General features: G+C 40.8%; 1 protein-coding gene across 6 annotated transcripts in view; it reads right to left on the bottom strand.

Annotated features, from left to right (window-relative positions):
- Positions 1 to 26,147, bottom strand: part of COL13A1 (collagen type XIII alpha 1 chain) — a 352,395-nt gene that overhangs the window by 219,307 nt on the left and 106,941 nt on the right. For all 6 annotated transcript variants that reach the window (XM_040320468.1, XM_040320470.1, XM_040320469.1 and 3 more), the window contains exon 3: positions 1,445 to 1,489. In XM_040320468.1, coding sequence (XP_040176402.1) covers positions 1,445 to 1,489 — 45 coding nt within the window. The remainder of the gene's footprint in view (positions 1 to 1,444; positions 1,490 to 26,147) is intronic.

Below are 26,147 nucleotides of genomic sequence, written 5' to 3'. Positions count from 1 at the left end.
TATATGCACTTTAAGATATGTTGTAATATTGTCACTTTATCATCTATTCATTTACCTTGTCAGTATATAAATAATAATATTGTTTATTAGCATATGCACCTTAAGTTATGATGTAGTATTGTCACTGTATTACTTATTTAATTTATTTGGTTTATAACCAGTACGTTGGTATAAGGATCAACTCATTTGATATCTAGTTATCAAGTTCTACAACCAGTTCCCAGGTTATTAACTATAGAGTAAAATAACACTAAGGAAGAGCAAGCTCTGTTAATTCACTTCCATATACCTTGCCCCGCCCTGTGAGGATCCTTTTGGACAGCAGCGGCCCATAAACATTTCAATTCCAAGGCAAGAGTGTCTCATCATACAACACTAGAGTTTTCATTGCAAGGCTAAGTTCACTTTTTTTCAGTATGTTACTGCCCCCTTCACCATGACAGCAGGTGGGGGATCTTCTACCCCACAGCTGCTGTCACATTTAAAATCGTCAAGGCTGTGCGGGAATCTGTCAATGAAAGAACTAGAAGTCTGGTCTGCTGCTGCAGCAGACGGACTTGTAGATCTCAATGGGCTACAAGTCTATTGCACTCGTAGTTCATTGAATCTTCTCCCAGCCCTTCAACTGAAAGCCTGTACAGAGTTACTGAGATGTTTGCAAGAACCTAATATTGCACCCGTGAGTGATCCACTGATTGGGGTGAAATGCTTTGCAGACTCCTGTTAAAAAATAAAATAAAGGCACATTTCTTTCCCTGCAAAAACATGCACTTTTTTTTTGTATTTTTAAAGGTGAACTTAGCCATTAAAAGCAAATCAGCAATGATATTTCCTCTCTGACAGATTCCCTTGGGTTAAACTACTTGGACAATTTTAATTGCATGCTACTGAGTGATTTTACATCTTGTTGAAAATGAGTTCACCGGCAGCACATTGAAATTGCTGTGTTGAAAATTAAGTTATTAAATGAGTTAATTGATAGCTGTGTTTTTAATATTAAGACAAATTTGTGTTTTTAATATTAAGACAAATTTGTGTTTTTAATATTAAGACAAATTTGTATTCTCACTTTGGTAATTCTCACTGTCAGTTGTAAACATGAAAGTATAGTTGTTAAAACTGCAATAATCTCATAATTATATGAAACATCTGAGATATTTCGGAGCGTTTATTATCAGCTTCTTTAAAGGGACTGTCTGCTACTTGGTTAATGTAACAATTAATAATCCCCTACCATTCTGTATCTACTTATCTGCTGGATCTGATACAGCAGAGATCATATAAGAAGCCTCCCAGGAGAGAATTATTCTTATATTATTTTTCTTCTGTTTTGTTGTACACCCCAAAGCGCAAGCTAACTTTACCACATGGTGAACAAACACTTTAACTAAACATCTACAAGGTGTCGAAGCAACCACAATGGATATTCTGCATTATACAATACCTGGCTCCCCATTTTGTCCTCTCTTGCCCCTTGTTCCAGGAGGCCCTGGTTTGAGAAAATTACACCAGTTAGGGAGGAGGACAACAAAATGTTTTATGGGGAAATATATACAGAAGATGAGCAGTCAGCAATTAATTTTACTAAGTTTCAGAGGCAAAGGAATCAACTTATCAACTGTAATCTTAAGCTATAATATTAAAAGGTCAGTCCACCCAAAGCATATTTTATTTATTCATAGATGCTGGCTGGCTGAATTAGCAATGGGTTTCTTAATCTTGGTCAGGCCTCTTATGGCAGGATCTCTCCCCATTGATTCCAGCTCTGTAGATATGCACCACAAAGTCAAATTTTTCCTGTGATATTTGAATTCATCTGCTGCATTATTTGTAAGGTAAAAAAAATCCAGCAGTGGGACCATCTCATAATGGTGGTAAAAAATGGGGGAAAAGGGGAAGGGGAAAAATTGGGATTTTAAATGAGGCCATGGCCTGGTGAGTCCATGTGCCTCCATCCCTAGCAATCATATAATTAAAATTAGGAACAGAAGGTGGGACTTTGAACGAAGCACGTGGTTGAAATTAATACAATGGTGGAAATTAAGAATTTATTATTCCGTAAATAACAAGATTACATGATAGTACAGTATGTGATCAGATGCAGTGAAATCATGAATCAGTCACAGAAAGACGTAAGAAACCACTAAGGCTCGGTTCACACTAGTGCGAAATAAATGCAGGTTTCTCTGCATCCAATTCACATGACAGGAGATTGTGACCAGCTCTCTACGGAGCCGGTTCACATATCTCCGGGGCAGCTGCGGAGTGGATTGCACAGAGGTTCTATGCGCCTTAGGCTCCTGATCCATCCCTGAAACGGAGAACAGGGACGCATCGGACCCCTGCTGCGAGCCGCATGCGGCTTCGATGTGAATTCAGCCTAAATGTTTCAGTCCTTTGGCATCAACCCAGATCTGAAATAATTGCTTTGGGATGGCTGTCCTTTAAGTGAACCTGTTCTTTGCTCATGCAATGGCCAACCTTCCCAACTGCACATACCAACCTTCCCTGTCACGTCCTTGCAATCTGTTCAGCCACCAAGAGCATACTTCAAGGTATAAGGAATATGTGAATCATTTACACTATAGAGGTATAAAAAAAGGGACTCTCGGAGCACAGTGCATAAATTCTAAAATCTCATTCATGATGGCGGCTTGACCCAGTTAAGAGGCGATCCCCATATCCCATATTTAAGTAATACTGATTTTGTTATTGCTGTGTGTTCTGACCAGGTTGCTGCTGCACTTTACGTTATCTGTTTCTATATTTCCTGACGGTTCAGGGCCTTTGCTGGGGTCATTTTATGTATGTATGCTTCTATTGTGTTTTGCTGCTCTGTGGATGCTGGATATTTTAAATAAAGAATTTGCAACACAATAAATACAAAAATCAATATTTTAATCAATAATTTATTAATAAAAAGGCAAAAACAAGACTTTAAATAAAGAACAGGACATAGTCTACAGGTATGTGGTTGATTTACTAAAGACAAATAGGCTGTGCACTTTGCCAGTGGCAGTTGCACATATTTTTCACCTGCGCTTAGTAAATGTGGTAAGCTCTACTGATTTCCACTATCCAATTATGTGCTTAACCACATGCTGACCAGCCGCTGTCATTTTACTGCGGCATGTCGGCTTGTTCCAGCAAATCGCCATAGCTGTACGTCGGTCCCTTTAACACCTATAGCAGGCTGAACGGCAGGGAAGCTGATGCATGTGACTGGCAGCCGCGATTTCCGCCAGCCACCCATGATCGCTCCATAGAGAGCCAGATGGGGATCTGTCAATGTAAACAAACAGATCCCCCATTCTGACCAGGAAGTACAGAGTGATCGTCTGTTCCTAGTAATTAGGAACCATGAACTCTCTGTAATCCCAGTCAGCTCCCCCACATCAAAGAAAAACTCACAGGGAACACATTAAACCCCTTGATCACTACTAGTGTTAACCCCTTCCCTGCTAGTATATTTATACAGTAATCGGTGCATTTTTATAGCTGTATAAATGTCACTGGTCCCAAAAAAGTGTCAAAAATGTCCAATCTGCCCGCCACAATGTTGTAGTCCCACTAAAAATCACTGATCACCGCCATTACTAGTTAAAAAAATACAATTATCATAAAAATGCCATAAATCTAGCCCCTGTGTTGAAGACGCTTTAACTTTTGCGCAAACCAATCAATATACCCTTATTGCATTTATTTTACGGAAAATATGTAGAAGAATACATATTAGGTTAAACTGATGAAAAAAATTGTGTTTCTTAATTTTTGGGGGGATATTTATTATAGCAAAAAATATAGTTTTTTCTAAATTGTCTGTATTTTTTTGTTTATAGCGCAAAACATTAAAACCCGCAGAGGTGATCAAACATCACCAAAAAAAGCTCTATTTGTGGGAAAAAAAATAAAATTTTGTTTGGGTACAGCATCGCACGACCGCGTAATTGGCAGTTAAAGCGACACAGTGCCGTGTAGCAAAAAATGGACTGGTCGTTAAAGTGGAGGTTCACCCAAAATATAAATTTTTAACATTAGATTTAGGCTAATTAAGGGGAGCAGAAACGGGTATCTTTTTAAAAATCAATGCTGTACTTACCGTTGTAAGGGTATGGGCTGCGGGACTGGGCGTTCCTATTTGATTGACAGCCTTCTGACCGTCGCATACAGCGCGTCACGAGATTCCGAAAGTAGCCGAACGTCGGTGCGCAGGCGCAGTATAGAGCCGCACCGACGTTCGGCTTCTTTCGGCAACTGGTGACGCGCTGTATGCGACCGTCAGAAGGCTGTCAATCAAATAGGAACGCCCAGTCCAAAGATCATACCCGGAAGTGGCGGGAGAACATCTATCTCTACAACGGTAAGTAGGGCATTGATTTAAAAAAAAGTACCCGTTTCTGCTCCCCTTAATTAGACTAAATCTAATGTTAAAACATTTTTTTCAGGTGAACTCCCGCTTTAAGGGGGAAAATCTTTCGGGGCTGAAGTGGTTAACGGCTTAAATACTTTATTTTTTTTCTTGCGCCCGATTGGGTATTTTATACAAAGTAAGCCTTCATCACATTCACCAAGTTCTGAGAAAAAGAGTGCTACTGCATTTGCGAAGTGCACAGCCTATTTGCCTTTAGTAAATCAACCATGTCCTGTCTTTTATGCACTGTCTTGTAGTTTTAAGAAATGCAGTGTATTTTTTTTTATAGATTATTGATTGAAAAAGAGTTGTTTTTTCTGTGTATTAATGTACTGTGCTCTGAGATTCTATAGCTCTTTAGTGCAATTTTTGAGTTGGGGCACAGTTTCTTTATTTTGTAGCAGTCGTTTTGTGTATATACTATTTACCATTTTCTGTGTTTGATGATTGGCTCAGGGATGGTGCTGTCACATGGGGCAGGACTTCCACTTCTCAATCCCAACAGCCACATGGAGTGGTAGGGGACCAAAAGGAAGGAGGGTATGTGCAGCTGGAAGGGAGGCAGTTAATTGAACTTGTTGCTTAGCTCAGCTTGGCAAAAGCACACATTTACTTTAAATACATATTATTTACCTATATATTGTGCATATGCATATTTGAGACATTGCTATTAAGTAATAACCAACATTATTATATCTTTATTGTTTCTTGCAGCACCACAACATTTAGGCAAACAGACACATGCACAATAAAGGAAACATAAGCTCCAAAAATGTACACAAATGCGGGAAGCAAGCAGCAAAGGCAGCGCACAGTGAAGCTGCATAGACATACAGTTGGCTCACCTGTGTACTTAAAGTGAGGTTCGAATTCCACTCATGTGCTTTCCAAAATATTCTGACTAATTAGTAAGTATGTATAAAAGGACTCTACTGACAATAAAGTTGCCTATACAGCAGGCTAGTACTCAATGCTGCAATCTCATGCATTCTTGTCTAGCTCCCAAATGTCCCTCATTTGGAACCAAATCCTTCTGTCCCTCTTTCTTTCTCTTCTTTATGGCCTTTCTTTTTTTAGATCTATGTAGTCATTTTGAAAAGCCAAATTGAAGGAAAATTAGTGATTAAAAAAGCAATTTTGAGTTAACCCAATCATTTTTTGACAATTAATCTTCATGGTCCACATTACTGGGTGGGTGGTGGGGTTGTGTACTTTGCCTACATATTTTCATGTTATGTTCTTGGTAGAGTGCTCCTAAGAACTACATTGAACTATTACAGCTATGCTTCCAGTGGTGGGTTTACTTCCCCATCATATGTCGTTCTCACTTAATAAAAATGAAAAATCAGTCATTATAAAGGGTGTTCTGTAAACTGCAATGCCTTAAAGTGGTTGTAAAGGCTAAAGGTGTTTTACCCTAATGCATTCTCTAGGTGCATCTACCCCCCTGCCCTCCCTAAATACTTACCTAAACCTGATCTTGATCCAGTGCTGTGCCCGAGTGCACCGGCACTGCTCTCTTCATTGGCTCCTATTGTTGTCAATCAAATCCAGCAATGAGGGAGCAGGGGGTGGGGCTGAGCCACACTGTGTGTGTCAATAGACACTTGAGACTGCATGAGTACCCCCCCTAGCAAGCCATACTTGAACTCAGAAGGCAGGAGGAGCCAGAAGCACTGGCGGGGGACCCCAGAAGAAGAGGAGGATTGGGGCAGCTCTCTGTAAAACCATTGCACTGAGCAGGTGAGTATAATATATTTATTATAAAAAAGAAAAAAAAAAAGATCCTTTACAATTATTTTAGGATATGCAACTATGGCATTATGTGCTATCTTGTGGAGCGTACACAGGAGTTTGATGATTACATCAACCATAACTCACACAACTTCTCCCCCTGCTTCAGGATTTGTATACACTCGTTCTGACGCAACAGACTTGATGCAATCTGACAGCTTCGTTGGAATTACCACCTGCTGTCTGCACTAGGTGACACAACTCATAAAATGTTCATGACTAGCAACCACTGTAATTCAGGAGGAAAACAACATGTATCTGTAGCTGCATTTATATACACAAGGATATCTTCTCTACAGCTTACATATAGTTTACAGCAAGCATTACAAAAGACGCTGTTTACTTAAATGTAAATGTGGGTCAGGCCAAAAAAGCAGAGTAAACCTTATGCTCAAAAATAAAATAAATGTTTTTTTCAGAGTTTATCTTCTACAGTCTTATAAGTATATTATATTATCATGTTTCCTGAAATTCCCCTTTGAGCCCAACTCCAAACAAAAAAAATACAAAGACAGAATATATTTGAGGTTTTTTTTCTCTCTGTACCAGCGACCCCGGTTCCCCACATTTTTTGTCCTGATGTCACAGTGATAACAAGTGATGGAACATAGCCCTTATTGTCCAGGGTAATGGCTGTTAGACAGAACAGAAGGTAAAGGGATATAGACAAAAACTGAAGTTAGGGTAAGTTTAGTTTGCAGTAGGCCTCACTGCCTCTCTGAAAAGTGATCTGCTTGGACTGCTTTTAGGAGGCATCTGATATTGCAGGTTTTACTTTGTTAACCACTTACCCCCCGGAACATATTGCTGCCTAAAGACCAGAGTACTTTTTGCGATTCGGGACTGCGTCGCTTTAACAGACAATTGCGCGGTCGTGCGACGTGGCTCCCAAACAAAATAAGCGTCCTTTTTTTCCCACAAATAGAGCTTTCTTTTGGTGGTATTTGATCACCTCTGCGTTTTTTATTTTTTGCGCTATAAACAAAAATAGAGCGACAATTTTGAAAAAAATGAATATTTTTTACTTTTTGCTGTAATAAATATCCCCCAAAAATATATAAAAAAACATTTTTTTTCCTCAGTTTAGGCCGATACGTATTCTTCTACATATTTTTCGTAAAAAAAAATCGCAATAAGCGTTTATTGATTGGTTTGCGCAAAAGTTATAGCGTTTACAAAATAGGGGGTATTTTTATGGCATTTTTATTAATATTTTTTTACTAGTAATGGCGGCGATCAGCGATTTTTTTTTCGGTATTGCGACATTATGGCGGACACTTCGGACATTTTTGACACATTTTTGGGACCATTGGCATTTTTATAGCGATCAGTGCTATAAAAATGCATTAGATTACTATAAAAATGCCACTGGCAGTGAAGGGGTTAACACTAGGGGGCGGGGAAGGGGTTAAGTATGCCTGGGTGTGTTCTTACTGTGGGGGGGGGGGGTGGCCTCACTAGGGGAAACACTGATTTTCTGTTCATACATTGTATGAACAGAAAATCAGCATTTCCCCTGCTGACAGGAACGAGAGCTGTGTGTTTACACACACAGCTCCCGTTCCCCGCTCTGTACCGAGCGATCGCGTGTGCCCGGCGGCGATCGTATCGTATAGCCCCCTAGTGGCGGCTATACGATAGGACGTATAGCTACGGGCTCTCGCCCAGGAGAGCCGACCTGCCGCCGTATAATGACGGTGCGCGGTCGGCTACTAGTTAAAACAGGCGGTGAGGAGGCTACATATTACATCCTCACCACCTGGTTTAACAATAAAATACCCACACTGCATATAATGTGCATACCACACCACTGCAGGATGGTTGTGGCATGGGCCATGCTTGCCGAATAAACCAGGGGGAATACTTTTTGTTGTACCCACAATGCTTTGCTTGTGTCCAATCCCTTTAAGGAGGGGTGGGCTCCCTTCAGACATACCTGCCCTCAATCTATCCATTATTATATATGTGCTCCTACTATGGAGGCTCTCAAAATGTATAGACTTAGGACTGCAGATAATACTGGGGTACCGTGATGTGGTCTCTGAATCTTGCGCATGTATTTGCAAATGCGTGAAAACGAAACCCTTGTTTTTAACATGAACTGTTAGATGGGACAATTTGGTTGGTTACAGGCTTTGTGCTCCTTGCTGTAAGTGGTTGTAAAGCCTAAAGGTTTTTTTACCGTCATGCATTCCATGTGTGAAGGTAAAAAGCCTTCAGAGTGCAGCTCCCCCTCAGCCCCCACCTAATATTTACCTAAGCCTCATCTCGATCCAGTGACCTGTACAAGACTCAAAGCTTTCCCGGGTCTCTCCCTCCTGATTGGCTGAGATGCAGCAGTAGACTTTGGCTCCCGCTGCTGTCAATCACAGCCAGTAATGGGGGAGGGGGGGCTGAGTCACACTCTCTGTGTCTCAGGCCTCGTACAGACGACCGGATCTATCCACTGGGATTGATCCGCGGATCAGTTCCAGCGGACAAATCCGGTCGTCTGTACGTCCTGTACGATATTTTTCTGCGGAGATTCGTCCAGCCGATCGATTTCAAGTGGATAGAAATTTCTTAGCATGCTAAGAAATCTATCCGCTTGAATCGTGTCCAGCGGATTGATCCGGTCGTCTGTACAGACTCACCGGATCAATCCATCCGCTCCCATCCCTCGCATGCGTCGTAATGATTAGACGCATGCATGGAAGTAGTTGTCTTCCAGCATCGCAAACGTCGCCGCGTCATCGTCACGGCGACGGCGCGACACGTCACCACGGATGTATTCCGCGCGGATTTCGATCTGATGGTGTGTACAGCCATCAGATCCAAATCCGCCAGAGGATTTATCCGCTGGAAACGGTCCGGCGGACTGTTTCCAGCGGATATCCTCTGGTGTGTACAAGGCCTTATGGAGGCAAAGAGACAGCTCGAAATCGAGCACGCACAATTGCCCCCACAAAAGCGGCGTGCTATGGGGGCACTCGGCAAGGGTGAGGTGCCCAGAGTGTCTGCGGGGAAATAGAGAAGAGGGGGATTGGGGCTGCTCTGTGCAAAACTGTTGCACATAGCAGGTAAGTATAACATGTTTGTTATTTTTTTTTTCCTTTACAATAACTTTGAGGCCAGTTATAGGTTGGGGCATTTTCTGTTTGTGTCCAATCCCACGTGGCCGCCTTTGGACATTAAGGGGTAGAGGTAGGAAGGGAATAAGGGTTTTCTTTTTTCCAACACCTGATAGTTTAAACAAGCCCTTAGGCTTTTATACATATAAACTAAGCATTCTTTGCAGAATTACCTCTGCCCATTTGTTCTGAGCCCTAGACTATACATCTTATAGCCTACCTAGAACAGTCACATATGCTACAAACAAAAGACTCTTTAAACTGACTGCCTGATAAAAAAAAACTCAGCTACGCATAATACAAAAAGCCATTTGTTGTAGAGGATTGCATTGAAAGAGTCTCACTACATTATTATTGAGTTAATAGGTTAAGCACAAGGTGATTTTAAACCCATTTTCCAAAATTGCAGGGAAGTTGAAACAAATTATTTTTTGTGATCTCCTGTTAAAATGTGCAAAATTTCCTGCCAAGCAACAATCATATCATTTCCTTCTCACAATTTCCGTGACACCAAAAAATGAACCAGGGCACAGATGTAAAACAGTAAAAAACACTCGGATTTTGTAAGACTATTTCACATGCAGGTCAAAGAGGCATTTAATATCGCTTCCCTTCATGCAAATGCTATTTTTAAATCCACTGAATAAACATAACGCTGCGTTCGGCTTTGGCAAGCGTAACGCGCTTTTTGCGCAAGGATATTTATTTATGCAGCTGTGTGTGATTTATATGCACAGACCTGCGAATTACAGAATCGTTAATGTTAGTCCGTTGCATCAAATCCTTTAATACAGTTGGTTGCATATAAAGCACTTCTGTGTACAGAGAACATGTAGGATGTGCTTCTTTGTTTGACAGGACTAAGGGGGAAGCATTAAAAGAAGGATGGCGGCAGATTTAAAGTAAACTCTAATGAAGCAATTGATGAGTGGTATGCCTTAAGGCAAAATCCGAATATTCTTACCTGACAAAAAAAACAAGCCTTAGGAACAGGTGTGTCTGGATGGAAAGCTCAATGAAAGCTTCTCTATTTCAGATTACCTACTGTGACTATAATCTCAGGGAGCCAAGTTCCCTAGCAGGGGGATGACTCTCAGCCTGCTGTGTAAAATGTATATGTAATAAACATCAGGTTTAGCCAACGCCATAAGCCTACACGTAAAACTGGCCCCATTACATGATACCTCCTGTCATGGAGACAAAACAAAATATCTTCTCCAATGACCTTCAGCCTCAATGCATACAGAGTTCTAAAGCAAGGATGGGGGTTGTAAAGGCTATTTGGTTTCCAATCATGGCTTAAGGACATATATGTGAAAAGTGTAGAACAACAAACAATGGAGTAAGAGAAAGTGGTAGACTTTCCATCCGTCTACTAGCTTTTTATTAGGGAATGCAGCTTCCTCAATACAATGTGGCTAAAAACACCTTTAGAAGAAGTTTTATAGCGATCACATACAACTGCCTAAATCTGCACAATTCTGAGACAAGAATGGATCACTATTACATGTACTAGAGTTTTGGAAGGAATCTATTCAACCTAACTAATTAACTGGTTTATGGCAGCCCTGAAATGAGATTGTGTTCCAGGGGGATTAAAGGATTTAAAGCAGAACTTCACACAAAAGGTGCTTCTCATTTTCCCCCTCCCTGGACTCTAATGCCCCGTACACACAATCTAAAAGTCGGACCACAGATCGTCCGACTTTTTTTGCTTGCTAGTTGCATTTTTAAACTGAATTTGTTACAAAAGTTCTCTAGTTGCATTTTTAAACTGAATAGGTTACGAAAATTCCCGTACAACAGAATGAAAAAATCGGAAGAGTTGTAATGTATTGTAATGTATTTGTATTGTATTTTCGGGTGAATGCTGTACTGATTAAATGAAAATCATACGATCTGGTGTGTTTGTCCCTTCGAAAAATATTGGATGATCGGCTCTCGAAAGCTGTGTACTAACAATCAGATTGTCGTACTATTGCTTCAAAAGCGGTATTTGTCATCTTATTTTCGAGTGTACAGACCTTAATAGCTTGTTTACACTTGTGGTTGAGGGCAGTAAAAACACTGTTGGGGTTAGGGTTAGGCACTTTCCCAGACTTGTTCATTCCCTGACTTAGTTGGGGTAGGCGGTACACTTTGGTGGGGGTGGGTCAGCCATGCCTCGTGACCATTGACCTCTGGGAAGCTGCCTTCTGACCTTTGACCTCTGGGGGAGGTCCCTATTTCAATTCCTGAGTCCTAGCCTTATTCTTCAAGGGGAAACCCTAACCCTAACCCAAAGAAAAAAACGGATGGCGTTTACATTAGCTTCTAATCAGTTTGTCATCCGATTTTCATCCATTTGTACATCAGTTTTTTACATCCTCCAGCTAGAGTCCTTAAAGTGTTACTAAACCCAAAACAGTAAAATCAGTCTGTATATTCAGTAAAGCATGCTTGTTACACTGTGAAACCTATGGGGTTAGCCCTCCACATTGTGTAAAAAGCCTGTTTAATCTTGTCTTTTTGATCCTTCCCTCCTTCCACTGTCCCCAATCAATCTCCTGATAGTACATTCGGAGTCACTCTGCACATGCTCAGTTTGGTGTGTATTGCTAGAGAGGTTTTTTTTTTTCTTGGAAGGGAAGGGATCAGCACAGGGCCAATCAGCACTGTCCAGGCAGAGGGTCAGGGGTCCTGCAGCCTCATAGGACAGTCAGAGTAATATGAAACTCTTCCTACAAGCATTAACAGGACACTGGTAGAAGTCACAACACTGCTGTATACTGCTAATGAGAAAAAAGGTATTTAGCAGTTTTTAATAACTAAACTAATTGCATGTTCTGTCTATTGTGAGAGTCCAGATATAGTGAATACAGGGTCCTGGGTTCAACTACTTGAGTCCCAGAGTAATTTTGTCATGCATAAATGGACCATTTGACCGTTTACATCAAATTTGAATCTGTAAATAAAATGTGCCCTTCAGATGCCAATCAGTAATGTCAGAAGCTCCTCATCAGTGCTGCCTATCCAGTGCCATCTATCAGTGGCCATCAGTGCTGCCTATCAGTGGCCATCAGTGCTGCCTATCAGTGCCACCTATTAGTGCCGCCTATCTGTGCACATCAGTGCCACCTATCAGTGCCCACCAGAGCTCTGCTTATCAGTGTAGCCTATCAGTGACCATCAGTGCTGCATATTAGTATCGGCTATCAGTGCCCATCAATTCTACCTATCAGTGCCTCCTCATTAGTGCCTATCAGTGGCACCTTCTCAGTGCCACCTCATCAATGCCCATCCGTGCAGCCTCATCAGTGCCCGTCAGTGAACGAGAAAACAAAATTTTATAACAGAAACTAAGAAAAAGTTTTTTAGTTTGTTTAGCAAAAAATAAAAAACACAGAGGTGGTAAAATATCACCAAAAGAAATCTCTATTTGTGGGAATAAAATGATAAAAATGTAGTTTGGGTACAGTGTTGTATGAAAGCGCAATTGTCATTCAAAGTGCGACAGCACTGAAAGCTGAAAATTGTCCTGCACATGAAGGGGGTATAGTGCCTGGTATTGAAGTGGTTAAGCAAGATTCACATTATATAGGATTAAGAAGGGATCTTAAATATGTAAATGATTCACCGCTATAATTTTCGCACATAACCAATTTTTTCACAGAAGAAAATTTAAGCAGAAATCTGGATCTAATTTCAAATGAAGCATCTGTACCCAGTGGTGTGGAGATTACCACAAAATTGCATCCAGGACAGACTCTACTACCAGGCTTTTTCTCTGCTGACTATATATATCATCCATCAAATTGACAGCTATGTCCTTGGATTGCTGGTATGCCAGTCACAGTCTTTGATTTTCCTGATTTGTTTCCTTTCCATTCAGCAAAAAAATATCTGAATTCTTCCCCTCTTCGTGAATGGAAGTATGTAAAGGAGCGATGATATTTCATGATTCCAATAAATCCTCATATACAAGGCATAATTCTCACCTGCCAATTACACTATAATAGAGACAATTCATACAAACCTAGTGTCAGTCTACTGAACCACATCATCATTCCACTCTACAAAGTGTGTTCTCAAGGACATTAGTGTTCCTCCAAGCATGATCTCTCTATTTGTTTTGCTGCCAGGAAGATAGGTACACTAATGAAATTTTCTTGCAGAGGCTGACATCAGTTCAGCAGAGGTCACTGACTGACAATCAAATATCAAAAGGCACGAGAGTAAAGATAATCCCTTTATACTATACAAATGATTTCCAGGAGGCTTTCGTATCAACCATATTACTCAAATGGCGTCTTTTTGATGTACAGAGAATGGTTTATTTTACTTGTCTTTTAAGGAAATGAGTGGTTATGATCTAATGGACTCATTTTCTATAATGAAGATACAAAGAGCATTATAGCCTTATTCTATGTCAAACTCAGGATTACAGAGGGATGGCTATTCTCCTAATAAGGATAGAAAATGCTTGCAAAGTCTATGGAACTGATATCAGTGAGTCATTCATTGCAACAGCAATGTTACTCTATTATATCAAATCTATTATTACAGTTAGTTACATACACGGTAAAACCTTGGATTGCAAGCATAATTTGTTCCAGAAACATGTTTGTAATCCGAAGCACTTGTATATCAAAGCAAATTTCTCCATAAGAAATAATGGAAACTCAAATGATTTGTTCCAAAACCATTTATTCATAGGTTCTTCAAGTTTATAGTCCAAATAAAAAGATTAGAGCAATGTGATAGGTTGTGTAACCATAAAATGTTCATCCACAAATGGCCGCCTCCACAAGGGAATTAGAAGCAAAATTCATCAGGAGCTACAGAGTATAACAGTGTACCAATCTGGTTACATTTAATGAAGGTACAACATTTAGCAACTCACATTGTTGATGATTAAAAGAGGCACATCTAAGTATACAGGCATCCGGGGTAAAGCTGTCCACATAGACCATCCCCCGCACCGCCGGCTCTCAATGCTGTCAGTCTGTAATTGTGACCAGGAAGACTACTTTGCAGTAGAGCGATCTGAAAATGAGGCTTGAATCGCTTGTGGAGTGCAGAGTGGAAGGGATGACATCACTGGCAGTGAGGACGGGGGTCTATGTGGACAGCTTTACCCCAGATGCCTGCATACTAAGATGTGCCTGTTTTAATCATCAACCACGTGAGTTGCTAACTGTTGTACCTTCATTAAATGTAACCATATTGCTACACTTAGAGGCGCCTCTCTTCTCTTTCATACTCAATTGTGTCATGACGCTACTTGTATATCAAGACATCGCTTGTATATCAAGTAAAAATGTATTAAAAAATTTAGCTTGTCTTGCAAAACGCTCTCAAACCAAGTTACTCTCAAACCAAGGTTTTACTGTATAGTGTACAGAGTTTAGGGTTGCCTTGTACTGTGTGGTTGCTGTTTAATATACCTGATAGTCCCTCCTACCTATTCCCCTGCTGGTATGAGCTCACAATGTGTGAAGCCCAAGCACTGACATCCTGGACCAGAGTAACCCCTGGTTTTATGTTCCATGAGTACTTAAGGCGGCCATACACGGTTCGAATTTCGAAATAATTTTCTTTCGAAAATCGTATGAAAGAATTTTCGCTCGTATTTCGCACAGTTAGTGGGCTGCAGCAACAGCCGATTTTCGTGCGGCAAGCAAATTTGAGAAATCCGACATGTTGGAAATTTTTAGAAAAACAAACGATTTTCTGGTCAATGATGGGCGAATCGTGCGAGAAATGTAATAGAAAAACGCGCATGTGCAAGAAAAGAATATTCCCGGAGAGAAAAGAATATTCCCGGAGATAAACGAATATTCCCGGAGAGAAACGAACATTCCCGGCAACATGAATATTTTGTCGGCCGAATTTCAAAAATCATCATCGGCATCATCGGATCACAAAAAAAAACGAACTTTCTGATTTTGAAAAGAAAATTTGTTCGAAATTCGACCGTGTATGGCCTGCTTTAGTGATCCATAAGAATTCTGTGCTCAATCACAGTTTAGAGATCCCACATAGGTGTACCATGCCCCAAAACACCTCTTTCAAGCAGGCCAGAGCACGATACACTGAACCGCACCCATGCATTGTATGGGGCGATCATACTACTGAAACAAACTGAACTCTTTTTTTTGTAACAATCAGGATTGCTTTATTATAGGAGACTATGGCACATCATACAAAGAAAGAACAACAAATGTTAACATGGTATAACATAAGAACATAAGGTACATACAAACAAAATCCAAGAAACATCCTGCATCATCACACAGATACACGCAAGGATCACTACAACAGAAATAGGACTGATCACATCAATCAAGATGTGAGAGCAACCTCAGTATCCCAGAGAGAATTGGGGAACAGCAAAGGAGAGAAATGTAGAGGAGAGGAGGGGAGGGGTAGGGATGGAGAGAGGCATCAGCGAAAGACAGGGGGTCACAAGATACATCGACACAGTTCCCAGTGGTAAGGAGGAGTTCTCAGTAGGCTCACTCTACTGGGAGGTCCATGAATGCCAAAACGTGTCAAATTTCCAAGGGCAATCACGACTGACATACGTCAACTTGTACAGGAGCAGCACAGCATCAATCATGACTTCCCAGGACGATACAGTAGGGAGAGTGGGGGAGGACCACTTACAGAGAATAAACAAACTGAACTTTGGGGTCAAACATGCTTGGGCACTTTACATAAACCCTTATTGTATGTAGTCTAGAAATTTTAATGTAATTATTAGTCTTTATTGCTATGTTTGGCAGTTCAGTTGAATCAAAATAAATGTTTATTGGTACACTATTAGGCTCCATGCACATCAGCTCAAATGTTGCTCCTTCTACAGGTGTTTTGCCTGTAGAAGCAGCTCAATGTTATCCTATGTGTCCATGCACATTATGATGATTAGAGGCATATTTTGAGCTCAACGTTTAGAGGAAGGAAAAAAAAAACGTCTGGTTTGCGTTTCTGATTGGAGCTTTCTGGCAGAAAAAATGGTAAACTCTCCTAAACTTTTCTAAACTATGTACAAATAACGCTCTATGTGAAAGAAAAAAATCTGCCAAGGGATATTGTTTTTTTTTTAACTACTTGCCGACCAGCTGCCGCCATTCTACGGCGGCAGGTCGGCTCACCTGGGCGAGAGCCCGTAGCTATATGGCGGCTCTTTGAGCAGCCACTAGGGGCGCGTGCGCGCCGCCAGAGGTGCCTGCGTGCGCCCCCCACTTGCCCCCGTCTCCCGTGCGTGTGCCCGGCGGGCTCGATCGCCGCCGGGCACCCGCGATTGCCCGGGAGCTGTGTGTGTGGCTATTCTTTGGACTCTATGCACTCTTTCAAATAGAATCGGCGCTGTTACTTCTCTCTTCAAAATTATATTGAACAATTCGAGGATCGCGGTCTTTAGCTTACTTTTGTCCACTAATTCCGGCAGACCGCGTATCCTCAGATTGTTACGTCTATTCCGATTTTCTTGGTCCTCTAACTTGTAACAGATATTTCTCATTTCGACCCAATCTAGATCAATTCTTTCCCTTAACTTCAAAATCGCATCTTTATGTTCATCCAGGTGGGCTTCTGATTCGATTTTTTGAGAGCCGATCATGACAGTTCATCCGATATTATTTTATCGGACATGCACAAAAAAAATTCTCGCACTGTACCAGATGGTACGATTTTCGTTTAGTCAGTACAGTTGTCGTCCGAAAATACAATACAAATACATTACAACACATGACATTACTTCCGATTTTTTTCTGTCGTACGAGAATTTTCGCGACTTTAATAACCTATTTAATTTCTACTTGTGACTATTAAGCAAAAAAAGTCATATGATCTGTCGTGCAATATTCTGATCATGTGTACAGGACATTAGTGTCCTAATATTAAAAGTCTGCAGGTACAGTATGTGTAGCTGCTGACTTGTACGTTTTTGCTGGGGGGCGGAACATCTCTTTAAGCCAGAATATGGATACTTTGGCATCATGTGTTAAAAGGTCAACACGTGTAATTAATCTCATTGCTTTCCAAATTCAATAGGAAGATTAAATCAACATCTCAAACAGAGCAACCACTTCCACTGTAATTTTTGGCAATAGCACCTATCATGTGTACAGATCTATACATAAGTAATATGTTTGATTGTGCTTTCCTTTAGATCTCCAGGCATTTTATGGATTATATGTTGGCAGTTACTGCAAATGTACACACAGTGTAAATAAAGCTTGGACAAAAGGAGTCCATTATTTACGGAGATGTCTATACATGTTCATGATATTTATACCTCATAAGAGTTAGATCTTTTTATTTGCAGACAATACTGTTTAATTCCAACACTCATTTTAGATGTCTTCGTTCACATAATGCTGTCTAAATCCTTACATAAACTCACCTTTATTACTATGTAGGGAAGTAAAATTGAGGAGGCTTTGATGCTTTGTAAACAGGTGTCTACCTTGCCTGTAAGCATCCATTTTGTCTTCAGGCTCCATCATTTTCAATTTTCAATTTGTTTAGGCAATAGATCTTTATAAGTGTCATCATCATCATCATCATCATTTTCTTATTCTGCTAAGCACAGATGAGGGCCACTTTTAAAGCATTCACACCTATTCTTTTTTTTAAATAATTGCTGTGACCAATCACAGCTGATCACATGACTGTGTACAAAACATGCCACACCTCTTACTAAATACCTTGGACTGCCTACTTTCCAAAAAAAAGGGGGTCATTTGGGGAGTATTTGTACTTTTCTTGTGTGTTCAGGACGTCAGTCTGTCAGGATTGATGAATTTTCAGATATTCACCATAATTTGTGCACTCTATAACTTTCCTACAAACTAAATAATATACACTTATTTGTATCAAAGAATTATATCAGAAAACAGTTTGGTCTAAGTTTACGAACAAAGGCCCGGATTCAGAAAGGAGTTACGTCGGCGTATCTCCAGATACGCCGTCGTAACTCCGAATGCGGGCGGTCACATCTCAGCGTCTGATTCATAGAATCAGATACACCTCAATGTTGCCTAGATACGAGCGGCGTAAAGCTCCTACGCCATCGTGTCTTAGGGTGCAATATTTACGCTGACCGCTAGGGGCGCTTCCCAAGACTTCCACATCGAATATGCAAATTAGGTAGATACGCCGGCGCATTTTTTTACGTTGTTTACGTAAGGCTTTTTCCGGCGTAAAGTTACCCCTGCTCTATGAGGCCTAGCCAATGTTAAGTATAGACGTCGGGCCAGCGTCGAATTCTGCAACGTTTGCATAAGTCGTTCGCGAATAGGGCTTTGCGTAAGTTACGTTCACGTCGATAGCATTGACAATTTGCGGTGGAATTTGGAGCATGGAATACTTTCACGGACGGCGCATGCGCCGTTCGTTAGGAACGTCAAAAACGTGGGGTCATGATTATTTAGCATAGAACACGCCCCCAACAAGCCTATTTTGAATTAGGCAGGCTTACACCGGCCCATATACGCTACCCAGCCGTAACTTCAGGCGCAAGATCTTTATCAATACACTACTCGCCTGACTAGGTTACGGCGGCGTAGCGCATATGAGATGCGCTACGCCCGCAGAAAGATAAGCTATTCTTTCTGAATCCGGGCCAAAGTTTTTTATTTGCAAAATGTTAAAACAGAAAAAAAATATATTTTTTTTTTTCTGATTTATTTAGCAAAAAAAAAAAAAAAAACAGTGGTCATCAAATACCACCAAAAGAAAGCTCTATTTGTATGGGAAGAAAATGATACAAATTTAATTTGGGTGCAGACTTGCATGGCTGTGCAATTGTCATTCAAAGTGTGACAGCGTTGAAAGCTAAAAATTGGCCTAGGCAGGAAGGGGGAAAAGTGCCCGATATTGAAGTGGTTAATGTCTTTTTGGTAGGTTGCTGTGTATTTTTATGCATGTTAAACTACAAACAAAAATACTTCATGCAGAAATTCATAAGCACTTCCACATTGAGATTGCAATACACTAAGTTGTGGTTTAAGGATACATAACCCCTCTAAAGTTCAATCCATGTGTCATTTAAAATGAGCAAACTAATATGATAATTTTTTTCTTCTGGGATGCTGCTCAACGTTGTACTTAACCTGAACTTTATACTTTTCAATATTCTAGAAAAATGAAAAAGGATATATCAACTTAAATGTTTCAAGATCTGTTGACTCAAACAAAGCACGTTACAGTAAGTGACCTTCTTCGAACCAGTTAAAAGTGTAAGTATAGCCAAAACTTTTTTTTGTTTCAGATAAAGCAGAAAAATCCCTATTTGGTTATTTTTTTTTTTTAAATTTGTGTCCTGGTGGGGGCATTTCCCTTCACTTCCTGTCCTAGAGATGCAATAGGATGTGAGAGAAAATCTCTGCAAAATGAGTTGAGTTCCCATTTTAGACAGCTGTCATGGGGAATTCTATTGTGTATTTTGAAGATTATTTCTCCACAATGCCTATAGCTACAGGGATTAATTTGTTTCAAAGTGATTTTACTCGTTGTTTAGAATATGTAAATACTTTAGTGTGTATACTCTAGGCACAAGTTCACTTTAAGTGCAAAAAAGAAAACCTGTGCCTAGTCAAACAGCGCTTTACTGTGTGACAGAGCTGTGGAAATATCAGAACCAGAAAGACATAAATACAAGTCATTTGACTGGTAAACAGCTCTCTTATATGTATGTTTTATGTGTATTTAACAGTCTACCTGGAATTCAGCCTTAACCACTTGATCTCTGGAAGATTTTACCCCTTTCATTACAGAGCATTTTTTGCTATTCAGCACTGTGCTACTTAAACTGGCAGATGCATGGTCATGCAACACTGTACCCAAAATAAATTATATATATATATCATCTTCTCACACAAATAAAGATTGCTTTTGGTTGTATTTGATCACCACTTTTTTATTTAATTTTTTCTACATAAACAAAAAAAATAGAAAATTGTGAAAAAGTCTAATTTTCAACTTTTTGTTATAAAATATATCCAGTAAATAAATAAAAAAAATCGAATGTCTTCATACATTTAGGTCAAACTGTAATCTATAACATGACTTTGGTAAAATAAAAATCCCAATAAGTGTATATTAATTGGTTTGTATGAAAGTTATAGCAAACTATGATGTATATATCCTGGAATATATATCCAGCTATAGACTTTATACAGTACTGTAATGCTGATGATCAGCAACTTATAGTAGGACTGTGATAGGGCGATGGGAAATCTGGTACTAACAGACACTGGCTGAGAGGGTCACTAATTCACACTGATGTTGCTAGTAACACTCAGGCCTCGTACACACGACCGAGTTTCTCGGCAAAAACCAGCAAGAAACTTGCTGGTATTTTTTTTTTGCCGAGGAAACCGGTCGTGTGTACACTTTTCGACGAGGAAACTGTCGAGGATCTCGTCGAGCCAAAAAGAGAGCAAGTCTTCTTTTTCCTCTAAGGGAATGGGGAAATTTGGCTCGCCGAGATCCTCGACAGCCTAACAAGGAACTCGACGAGCAAAACGATGTGTTTCGCCCGACGAGTTTCTCGGTCGTGTGTACGAGGCTTAATACAGTGGTCAGTGATAATATTGTACACTGACACTGTACTAATCACACTGGCTTGGAAAGGGTTAAAATCTAGGGGAAATCAAGTGGTTAATCGTGTTCCTAACAATATGTAATGTGTATAATATGTGCTGCTTTTACTTTACTATCTGGTTGTTTTTTCTCCCTGCTTTTCAGGCCAGCCAGATCACTGTACACAGTGTCCTGTTTGATTGTAAACATAGAACTCTGTCTGTGATTGGACACAGTCGATTAGCTGACTTCATCCAAAAGTCAGTGGCTAAAATCAGCTGCCAAACTCGAGGGGTGTCCAATCACAGCATGAGTTTGGCAGGGGGCGTGCACATGCATTCCCCAAACCCGGAAGCAGGCTGGCGACGTACAGATATGTTGTTCAGCCTGCCTGAGCCATAGTTTTACTGGGGGAGGGTGACAAGAAGTTCACATAAATAGTATTGTGTTGGAAATTTCGTTTCCAAATGCATTTGGTTGAACCATGGTTCCCAGCTCATGTACATATGTAGAATACTACTGCGAATATATAGATATCAGGTAAAGATAAAGATAGCAATGGTACCTAAACACAATATACAAAAACTATAATAGACAATACCATGAAAAAATTGAAGAACAAAAAAAGCAGGATGTGACTGAAATGTAGACAATGTGGCATTAATATAACATCATTTATTTCATCTCCTGTTTTCATAAATACTTCCTGAGGGCTGTTATTTTCCAACATTTGTGTTGAATTTATAGATTTAGAAGGAAGACCTTCTTATGGCACTTCATTAAATACAAAAGCCTGACAAAGTCCTGACCACTGATAACTCTTGAAGACCATCATATAGCAGGAATTGACTCCTTATAACTGTTCATGAATTACATGGCTATAAACATTCACAGATACGTTGGAGAACTAGAATGACAAGGCCACTCTTTCCGTAAGTAGACAGTTTACAGCGTCCACGTGTTTTCTTTGATCTTATTCTAGATAAGATGTAAATAAATGTATTCTGTAACTGAGCTTCACAAGATTTATTTAACAAAAAAAAAAGAAGGTAATTCAAAGATACAGAGGGGGTTATTTACTAAAGGAAAAACCACTTTGCACTACAATTGCACTGTAAGTGCACTTGAAAGTGGATTTGCCTTTCATAAATAACCCCCATAATTTGTACTAGGACCATCCAATCATCCCATCAGACATGTACTTTAACCACTTCCATACAGGGCATTTTCACCCCCTTCCTGCCCAGACCAATTTTTAGTTTTCAGCGCTGTTGCAGTTTGAATGACAATTGCGTGGTCATGCAACACTGTACCCAAATGAAATCTTTGTGTTTCCCCCCCCCCCCCACAAATATAGCTTTCGTTTGGTGGTATTTGATCATCTCTGCAGTTTTTATTTTTTGCGCTATAAACAAAAGAAGAGCAACAATTTTTAAAAACACCATATTTTTTACTTTTTGATTTAATAAATATCAACATTTAAAAAAAAAAAATAATAATTTCCTCAGTTTAGACCGATACGTATTCTTCTACATATTTTTGGTAAAAAAACCCCGCAATAAGCGTATATTGATTGGTTTTGCGCAAAAGTTATACCGTGTACAAAATAGGGGATAGACCGTGACATTGCGGCGAACATATCGGACACTTTTGACACCTTTTTCTGGGACCATTCACATTCATACAGCGATTAGTGCTATAAAACTGCACTGATTACTGTGTAAATGTGACTGGCAGGGAAGGGGTTAACACTAGGGGGTGCTGAAGGGGTTAATATGTTCCCTGGGAGTGATTTCTAACTGTAGGGGCAGGGGGACTCACAAGGGGAGGAGACCGATCTGTGTTCCTCTGTTCTGGGAACACACATCGGTCTCCTCACCTCTGGCAGGAGGTGGATATGTGTGTTTACACACACAGATCCACACTCCTGCCGCGTTTGCCGGCAATCGCGGGTGCCCGCCGGACATCGCGACCGCCGGGCACGCTGTGCCGGCGGACGCGCGCCCCCTAGCAGCCGCGATGCACAGGACGTCATATGACGTCCACTCTGAAGGACGGGCAGTTCCTGCCGACGTCATATTATTATGGCCAGGTAGGGAACTGGTTAATAATGTCTAATTTATTTTATTTGGGCAACAGAGTTACACCACCATATTTTGAAATTGAATCAATGGTATTGCATTTGGGCAGGACCAATTAGTGTCCTCGTCCACCATTGCAGCAAACACTGCCCTAACAGATGTAAATGTGATCTTCAACCATCTACATATATAGGAAACAAACACAATAGCTACAGTAGCAAGCACAACCTTTCTACCTGAAAGGAAAATAAATGCCTACATTACATCACCTTTCATCTTCAATAAAATGTGGAATTGACACTCATGGATGGGAATGCACAAAAATCTATAAGAACTGCATGGAAAGAATGGGTAAAATGAATGAAAATTAGGCTTACTTTGATCACTGCCACATGCTTAGGTAATTATAGTTTATCAATTGTTGAAAGGATGTACATGATCAATGTATATATAAGGATTAATGATTAGGGTAAATGGTTACACAGAAGGTATACAAAGAACAAAGGGCCTAAAAACACATGTTGACACAGCAGCAGCATAAAAGGGTCCCATATTTATGTAGCTTTAGAACTCAGTAGATTTAGTGCATATTTACTGCCAGGCAGGGGTTCTGCCTGACAAGCTCCAAGGTGGGTATAAAATGACAAATGTCCTCAAATAAGCTTCTAAGAAATGTAAAATGTCTTAACCCACATAGTTGTGGATTCCGTTATGTAAAATAACTGAAGCCTTGTACACACGACTGAGAAACTCGACGGGCGAAACACATCGTTTTGCTCGTCGAGTTCCTTGTTAGGCTGTCGAGGATCTCGGCGAGCCAAATTTCCCCATTCCCATCGAGGAAAAAGAAGACATGCTCTCTTTTTGGCTCGACGAGATCCTCGGCAGTTTCCTCGTCGAAAAGTGTACACACGACCGGTTTCCTCGGCAAAAAAAAATACCAGCAAGTTTCTTGCTGGTTTTTGCCGAGAAACTCGGTTGTGTGTACAAGGCTTAAGACTTAAAGCAGAACATCGCAATACACCTAAAAACAAAATTTGATCTGTTTAAGTTGCCTATATCACCAACCTTCCCCTAGCATATGATTGTAGAAGCAGCACTCTGATGATGTCGGTAACATAATCTCTTCTTAGCACCAATTGTCCTAAAACAGGGCTACAGGTAAATTTAGTTGTGCTGGGTGGTAGCCTGCCTGGCTAATTTGTAGTCTTTATGAATCAAAGGGTTTCCTCCTAATCCTGTTTAAGCTGTGGCTTCCTTTTGTCAGTAGGTGGCGCTGTTACCTTTAACATTCGTATGATGAGCTACAGTAAATTCAGGTTATGAAAAAACATATTTTTTCTCAGCCAATCAGACTGGCCACTTTGCATGCTGGGAGAAGGAATTTATTTGGAGAGGGTCAGGTGATCTAGGTCCTCATCACCCAGACCACAGTCTGGGTGTGTGTGTGGAACAGCTCCTGGCTGCTAGGCCTGAGGCCTATCCAGGAGTTATACTGGCTGTTAGGTCTGTTCGAGGCCTATCCAGGTATTTAAGTGTGTACAATATCTGGAACCAGTGCTGAGAGGGATGGAGTTTCTAGAGAAGTACCAGAAGTACCAATGGTTACTCTTCATGGACATGGGACCCATGATGTGGCTGGGAGAGCTTCAAGAGAGAACTTATCCAATAAATTTCAGTATGATGCTGAGTAAAGTTCAGTTACTTTAGGAGAAAGCCTATTCTACAAAGGCGGGAGGTGCTGGTTCAGCTTAAATCCATCCTGCTGAGTGTCCCCAGAGCAAGCAGCTTGCAATGGGGACACCCAAGTAGGCTTGTTCACGAACCGTGACTCTGCATGCCCATTCACATACAGAGCCACTGCTTGGCCCCTCCCACTCTTTCTCCTCATTGACTTACTGGCTGTAATTGGCTGCTGTCTCAGCAAATGAGGTGGAAGTGTTCCCTGTGTGCAATTCACTGGATCAAGATGGGGCTCAGTTAAATATTGGGGGAGTCTGGGGGGCTGCTGCACAGAGAAGGTTTTTACCTTCATGCATTCTAAAAAACTTGAGCCTTTAGAACCACTTTGATGCATTCTCTGCATGTAGGCAAAAAACCTTGTGTGTGCTGCTCCCCCAAAGCCCCCCTAATACTTACCTGAGCCCACTCTTGAACCATTGATGTGCACAAGAGCCTCAGCTGTCCTGGGAGTCCCTCTCCTCATTGGCCGAGACAGCAGCAGGAGCCATTGATTTCCACAGGTGTCAATCACAGCCAGTAAGCCAATGAGGAGATAATGGAGGGTGGGGCTGAACCATGGCTCTATGTGTCCTATGGATACATAGAGCAGGGCACAGGAACAAGCATGCACTATTCCCCCCATAGCAAGCAGCTTGCTATTGGCGGCACTGGTCATGGGGGAGGAGCCAGGAATACTGGTGGGGGACTTGAGAAGAAAAGGATCAGGGCCGCCATGTGCAAAACCATTGCACAGAGCAGGTAAGTATGACATATTTGTTTTTTTTGCTTTTTCTTAAAAATCCCAACCTTTAATACCACTTTGATTATTGACTGTTATGTTAGGTGCATTTAACCCGCTGACCTCCTTCTGAACCTGCATTAACCAGCTTCAAGCTGTTTTTGCATTTTTATTGACTTGGGGAACAGAAGAAGTTCAACTTCACAGCCACATTTTCGCCTCCAGCAGGTTTCTTTTTACATGTTGAAAGCACAGGTTTCCTACAGAATGGTGGATGCTATGGAAATAACAGGTATTGGATAACACTTCTCCAATGTCTTTATAAATCATGAAAGTTTGGCTTATAATGCAGCTGGGCCACATGAATGGTAACCACACTGTCTACTAGAGCCATCTGATCTGAATGGCTATGCAACACCCATGGTTTACTTAGAACCTTCTGTAACCTGAAAAAAACGTATCCATACTGTATCAATCCTTTTCCCTAGGCTGTTTAGAAATTTGTTCTACCATATAAAAATAGTAGGGCTGTGGAAATTAACTATTAATTCCTCGATTAATCGTTAATTGTTTTGATCGATCAAAATTCTTTTGATCGGTACTCACCTCTCCGCCGGCTTCCGGGTCTTCAGGGAGTTCCGTCGGAGATCCAGTGACATCACGGACATCGGCGGGGCTTGCTGTGTCCATCTGAAGGGCTCCTTTGCTGTTCCTTCATA

Source organism: Rana temporaria, chromosome 8 (assembly GCF_905171775.1).
Source record: "Rana temporaria chromosome 8, aRanTem1.1, whole genome shotgun sequence".
NCBI classification, from domain to species: Eukaryota; Metazoa; Chordata; class Amphibia; order Anura; family Ranidae; genus Rana; species Rana temporaria.
The sequence above is the reverse complement of the archived record's forward strand: the minus strand, read 5'-3'. Positions and strand labels throughout refer to the sequence as shown.